Source organism: Heptranchias perlo, chromosome 33 (genome assembly GCF_035084215.1).
Source record: "Heptranchias perlo isolate sHepPer1 chromosome 33, sHepPer1.hap1, whole genome shotgun sequence".
Taxonomy (NCBI): Eukaryota; Metazoa; Chordata; class Chondrichthyes; order Hexanchiformes; family Hexanchidae; genus Heptranchias; species Heptranchias perlo.
In genome coordinates, this window is record NC_090357.1 from 787,272 (window position 1) to 794,171 (window position 6,900).

The following is a 6,900-nucleotide window of genomic DNA, read 5'->3' on the forward strand; positions in this document are numbered from 1 at the left end:
AAAACTCCAGGACATTCCTCTCTCACCTCATCAGGCAATTGAGCAAAGGTACAGGACTCTCCTCTTCCTCTCCCTCTCCCTCCCCCGCCCCCCCACAACGGCATGCTGCAGAGTGATGACAAAGAATAATTCCTGGCTTCCAGCCTAAATCTTTGCCTTTTTATGCACCCCTCTAATCGTCACATCCCTACCCATTTCCAAGTAACTGATCCAACCAGATGAATCCAATCTCTTCATCATTTTGAACACCTCAATCATATCCCCTCTCAGCCTGTGTTTCTCTAAAGTAAACAGCCCAAAACCTTGGAGCCTACTTTCATAACTAAGAGCTCAAAGGCTAGGTTTATTCTCTGAACATTGTTGTTCTTCCCGAGTTCCATATACTCATCCTATACACTCACCACCTCCTCCTCCACCACCTCCACCCCCTCCACCCCCTCCTCCTCCTCCACCCCCTCCTCCTCCTCCACCCCCTCCTCCTCCTCCACCCCCTCCTCCTCCTCCACCCCCTCCTCCTCCTCCACCCCCTCCTCCTCCTCCACCCCCTCCTCCTCCTCCACCCCCTCCACCCCCTCCTCCTCCTCCACCCCCTCCACCCCCTCCACCACCGCCACCCCCTCCACCACCGCCACCCCCTCCACCACCGCCACCCCCCTCCACCACCGCCACCCCCTCCACCACATCCACCCCCTCCACCACATCCACCCCCTCCACCACATCCACCCCCTCCACCACATCCACCCCCTCCACCACATCCACCCCCTCCACCACATCCACCCCCTCCACCACATCCACCCCCTCCACCACATCCACCCCCTCCACCACATCCACCCCCTCCACCACATCCACCCCCTCCACCACATCCACCCCCTCCTCCTCCACCCCCTCCACCACATCCACCCCCTCCACCACATCCACCCCCTCCTCCTCCACCCCCTCCTCCTCCACCCCCGCCACCCCCTCCTCCTCCACCCCCGCCACCCCCTCCTCTGCATCTTCTCTGGAGCCTAGATGATGGGAATTTTATACAAGCATCTCCTAATCTAAATGGTACAAACCACTCAACACATGCTTACCCCCTTTCTGTGTGAATGGTGGAATCTCAAAGTCCAGCTCAGGGATTTTGGTCATCGCGTAATCAGATTTCACAACCTCACGATTCAGGTCCTGCACAACACAGACCCGTGAAATCAGACAGGATTAATGATACAGAGGATCAAGACAGAGGACTGGTAGTGAATTACAAGGGAGGATTCAAATCAAGCAGCTTGACCTTGTAAATGAAGAGCACAGTTAATAAACATCAATAGACGACCAAGATAGAATTACTGTCTTCACCCTTACATGCCATTTTTCTCCTGTAGGTACGATCCCATAGCACCAGAGCCTTCAATTATCTCACCCAAGTGACCATCCTTCATACATCAGGCCAGACAGCATGTGTCAGCGGATTAGTCAATTTCAAAGCCATCACACTATAGCTCCCCTGTCCTTACACAACATTCACACGCACGTCAGCATTGGGGGATCACTACACTGCAATCAGGTAACACTGGCTGATGTGTCTCCTCGTAACCCAGGGACACAGACCAATAGTAGAGCCTCTATTCCCATCCTGATTGCACAGACCATGGTCAAACCTGGGACCTTCTGGCTCACCAACACACTGGGTAGTGACTTTACCCAGGCCAAAGATACCAACTTAAAATCACTGCCAGCGACTGATCATTTTTCTGAGAATATAGTAAATTTAGCAAAAAAAAATGGTGCAGCTGCTCGTAACATTACAAAACAGAAAGCTGGAGGCAGAAGCATGGATTAGATAAGATAATAAAAGGAAATTGTGACATCAGGCATGAAAGTGCACAAAACAAGCACAGGTACAAAATGTTTTGTTCGACTACAGATGGCTGTCCCCACCCCCACAACGAACCCACAGCCAGTTCCAACAGCTGTGCAACCACACGCTGGAAACACACCATACATAGCTGAGTAATTAAGATAACCAATTCCCACTTCTACAGTAACAAAGAAGTCCCCTTTCCTCATCTCCCTGGAGTACAGTTCCATGGGTGCCCGTCTGGAGCTCACTCAGGTGGCCATTCTTCATACCTGAGCCTAGGCAGTGGGCTACTGAACTCTGGAAGCACCATATACCAGCAGAGATTGTTGGGCAGCAATTTAACCATACACAATAGAAGAAGGCCATTCAGCCCATCATGGCTGTGCTTGCTCTTTAATTTAGGGTTAACCCTAACCCTCCCCATCTGTAGACCCGAGGTGGATTATAGCACCCCGTTAACCGGTAATATGTTCAAAGTTATCATAAACTCCAGAACCAGGGGCAGGAGTTCAAGGGAAGGTGCACAGGCAGTTTAACTATTTTGTGCAGAGCGTGATAAACATGCAGAACAAACCATCCAGGAAGGCAGGCAGCTTGGAAATATTTAAGGGGAGAATGGGCTAAACATCTGAGGGATTGGGCGATTGACCGTGTTACTTTCTGACACTAGCCGATAGAACATTGGACAAGACTGAAAAAGACTACGTTCTCTCAGTATATTAACTGCCACTTTAACACACATGCATCACACCACTAAATAGGGTGATGGATGACCAAGCAGTCCCACCACTACAGAAACAAGTATTTTTATTTGTTCAGATATAAATGTTTGGTACTCGAAACATTGACTCACCTGTTTGGAGACTGCGTGCAATGTGTACCGCACTCCCTGATCCTGGATCTTCCCAGCTGACTGGATCTCATTGTTGACCCAGCCACAGTTCTCACAGGCAAAAGAACTCACGATAATCTCCCGGAAGAATGGTATCTTGGTCATCAGCAACCGGGTCATCCCCTTTAAAGGACAAACAAACACGGAAGGAATTATAGGTGGACATGAGTCATCCATTGAACACAGCAAATAAAAAGATCAGTCACTTTGCCACATTCATTGTACATACCTGGCCTGAAACGTCTAGTGGAATTGGCCAAGTCGCCATCACTAATGTGATGGTTTTGAACAAGTGAAAAGAGGGCAACAAATGCACATTTCCAGAGCATTCAGGTACAGGAAGACGTACCCGAGCACTTAGAGGTCAAAGGATAGAAATGGATGCTGGATGGGAGAGGGAAACATCAACTGGTAACCACTAGGACTTCATCACAATGGTTAGAAACTTTTACATTGATATTTTAATAGTGCAGCCAACAGCACAGTCACTGTCTGCTGCACAGTTGTAAAATTGCCGACTTACCTTGTTCCAGCAGCAAAGACCCAAACTTTGTGGGTCTCGTGTGAACTGCTGTGATTTTACTGGTTCCATTTCTGAACAGCATTTGCCACAGGAAAACAAACAGGGGAAGAGAGAAAGGGCGATGCTGGGAGGCTTATAGTGCATTGCTCTCTTGAAATCACAGCTGGAAAGCAAAAGCATTCACACAACTCTCCTGAAACAACCCAGCTCTGGAAGGTCCAAACCATTTCTGCATATGGTGAACAACAGTGGGACCAGCATGGTTCCATGCCGGACACCACTTCCCACCAGTCCGAGAAACTTCCCTTAACTCCCACCCTCTTTTCTGTAACCATCCTGCTACCTGGCCTGATTCTACACATCCTGACCTTTGTCAAGAGTCTCTCATGTGGCTTACTGAAGGACTTTGACAGTCCCTGTGCACCACAGCATTTACTGCTGTAAACTGCAAATGCAGAAAACATGAAATAAAATGACACACTACAAACACAGAGTTAATGAAGAGAAGAGCTTTTGACAAGGCCCCACATGGCAGGCTGGTCAGAAAAGTAAAAGCCCATGGGATCCAAGGGAAAGTGGCAATTTGGATCCAAAATTGGCTCAGTGGCAGGAAGCAAAGGGTAATGGTTGACAGGTGTTTTTGTGACTGGAAGGCTGTTTTCAGTGGGGTTCTGAAGGGCTCAGAACCCCACTGAAAACAGCCTTGTTTTTTGTGATATATATTAATGATTTAGACTTAAAATGTAGGGGGCTTGATTAAGAAGTTTGCAGATGATACAAAAATTGGCCGTGTGGTTGATAGTGAGGAGGAAAGCTGTAGACTGCAGGAAGATATCAATGGACTGGTCAGGTGGGCAGAAAAGTGACAAATGGAATTCAATCTGGAGAAGTGTGAGGTAATGCATTTGGGGAGGGCAAACAAGGCAAGGGAATACACAATAAATGGGAGGAAGTGAGGGACCTTGGAGTGCATGTCCACAGATCCCTGAAGGTAGCAGGACAGGTAGATAAGGTGGTTAAAAAGGTATACGGGATACTTTCCTTTATTAGCCGAGGTACAGAATATAAGAGCAGGGAGGTTATGCTAGAACTGTATAAAACATTTGTAAGCAATCTTACAACACCAGGTTATAGTCCAACAGTTTTATTTGAAATTCACAAGCTTTCGGAGCTTACCTCCTTCGTCAGGTGAGTGAGGTTCTAAAATCGCACAGCATATATTAGGCTGGGACACGATCACACCAATCAAAGGTGTCATTGGTGTTCAGACAGGTTAGCCACGGAAAACATTACATCCCAGTATACTGAATACACAATGGGTCAGATTAAACAAAGAGAGAAAGAGACCCGAAAGGCAGAGAGAGAGAGAGTCCAGTTGTATTAAAAAGATAACTTTTTTTTCCGCTGGTGGGGTTACGTGTAGCGTGACATGAACTCAAGATTCCGGTTGAGGCCGTCCTCATGGTTGCGGAACTTGGCTATCAATTTCTGCTCAATGATTTTGTGTTGTCGTGTGTCTCGAAGGCCGCCTTGGAGAATCCTTACCCGAAGATCGGTGGCTGAATGTCCTTGACTGCTGAAGTGTTCCCCGACTGGGAGGGAAAAAAAGTTATCTGTTTTTAATACAACTGGACATTGTCTCTCTCTCTCTGCCTTTCGGGTCTCTTTCTCTCTTTGTCTGTGTAATCTGACCCATTGTGTATTCAGTATACTGGGATGTAATGTTTTCCGTGGCTAACCTGTCTGAACACCAACGACACCTTTGATTGCTGTGACCGTCTCCCAGCCTAATATATAATATGCGATTTTAAAACCTCACTCACCTGACGAAGGAGAAAGCCTCCGAAAGCTTGTGATTTTCAAATAAAACTGATGGACTATAACCTGGTGTTGTAAGATTGCTTACATTTGTCCACCCCAGTCCATCACTGACATCTCCACATCATGTATAAAACACTGGTTAGGCCACAGCTTGAGTACTGCGTACGGTTCTGGTCACCACATTACAGGAAAGATGTGATTGTACTAGAGAGGGTACAGAGGGGATTTACGAGGATGTTACCAGGGCTGGAGAATTTTAGCTCTGAGAAAAGATTGGATAGGCTTGGGGTTGTTTTCTTTGGAACAATGGAGGCTGAGGGGAGATTTAATAGAGGTATATAAAATTATGACTGGATTAGATAGAATGGATAGGGAGGACCTCTTTCCCTTAGCAGAGGGGTCAGTGACCAGGGGCACAGATTTAAAGTAATTGGTAGAAGGATTAGAGGGGAGCTGAGGAGAAATGTTTTCACCCAGAGAGTGGTGGGGGTCTGGAACTCACTGCCTGAGAGGGTGGGAGAGGCAGAAACCCTCAACTCATTTAAAAAGCACCTGAAGAGCCGTGACCGACAGGGCTACGGGCCAAGAGCTGGAAAGTGGGATTAAGCTGCGGGGGCGGCTCTTTTTCGGCCGGCGCGGACACGATGGGCCGAATGGCCTCCTCCTGTGCCGTAACTTTCTATGATTCTATGACACCGGGTTCACGGCCTCCCCCCACGCCCTCCTCCCACGCCCCCGCCCCCTCTCCCACACCCCCACTCACACCCCCTCTCCCCCACCCACACACCCCCCCCCGCCCCCTCTCCCCCCCCCCCTCCCCCGCCCCCCCACCCACACCCACTCCCTCCTCCCCCCCCCCCACCCTCCTCCCCCCCCACGCCCCCTCCCCCCCCCACTCACATTCTGGAGGCAGTTCATACACAGGCTCTCCATCAGGATCGGGCCCAAATCCTCCTCATCCTCGGCGCTCAGTTCCGTGAAAACCGGCTTTGACTTTCTAACGGCCTCGTTACAAACCAGCGCCATCTCGCCGCCTCTCCCCCCCGGTCCTCGGCCTCTCCTCGCCGCCTCTCCCCCCCGGTCCCCGGCCTCTCCTCGCCGCCTCTCCCCCCCGGTCCTCGGCCTCTCCTCGCCGCCTCTCCCCCCCGGTCCCCGGCCTCTCCTCGCCGCCTCTCCCCCCCGGTCCTCGGCCTCTCCTCGCCGCCTCTCCCCCCCGGTCCTCGGCCTCTCTTCTGAGCCTCTCCCCCCCGGTCCCCGGCCTCTCCTCGCCGCCTCTCCCCCCCGGTCCTCGGCCTCTCTTCTGAGCCTCTCCCCCCCGGTCCCCGGCCTCTCCTCGCCGCCTCTCCCCCCCGGTCCTCGGCCTCTCTTCTGAGCCTCTCCCCGGTCCTCGACCTCGCCGCTCCCTCAGGCCTCAGTGAAGAGACAACAACGCAGCCAAGAGTTTCCCTCGGTCTCTCTCTCTCTCTGTCGCCGCCCCCTCGGTCGGAGGACCATCCGCCTCAACAACAACAACAACTTGTATTTGCGCAGTGCCTTGAACGGAGTTAAACTCCCCTCGGGGGTGATTAACGTCCCCCGGGGGTGATTAACTTCCCTCGGGGGTGATTAAACTCCCCCCGGGGGTGATTAAACTCCCCCCGGGGGTGATTAAACTCCCCCCGGGGGTGATTAACTTCCCTCGGGGGTGATTAACGTCCCTCGGGGGTGATTAACTTCCCTCGGGGGTGATTAACGTCCCTCGGGGGTGATTAACTTCCCTCGGGGGTGATTAACTTCCCTCGGGGGTGATTAACTTCCCTCGGGGGTGATTAACTTCCCCCG

General features: G+C 51.2%; 1 protein-coding gene across 1 annotated transcript in view; it reads right to left on the bottom strand.

The window, feature by feature from the left end:
- Window positions 1-6,164, bottom strand: part of zpr1 (ZPR1 zinc finger) — a 25,666-nt gene extending 19,502 nt beyond the window's left edge. The window contains exons 1-3 of the mRNA XM_067970821.1: window positions 5,980-6,164; window positions 2,697-2,858; window positions 1,077-1,167 (exon numbers count right to left, since the gene is read on the bottom strand). Of these exons, the coding sequence (XP_067826922.1) occupies window positions 1,077-1,167; window positions 2,697-2,858; window positions 5,980-6,105 (379 nt within the window). The 5' untranslated portion in view covers window positions 6,106-6,164. The remainder of the gene's footprint in view (window positions 1-1,076; window positions 1,168-2,696; window positions 2,859-5,979) is intronic.
- Between the last annotated feature and the right edge of the window lie 736 nt (window positions 6,165-6,900).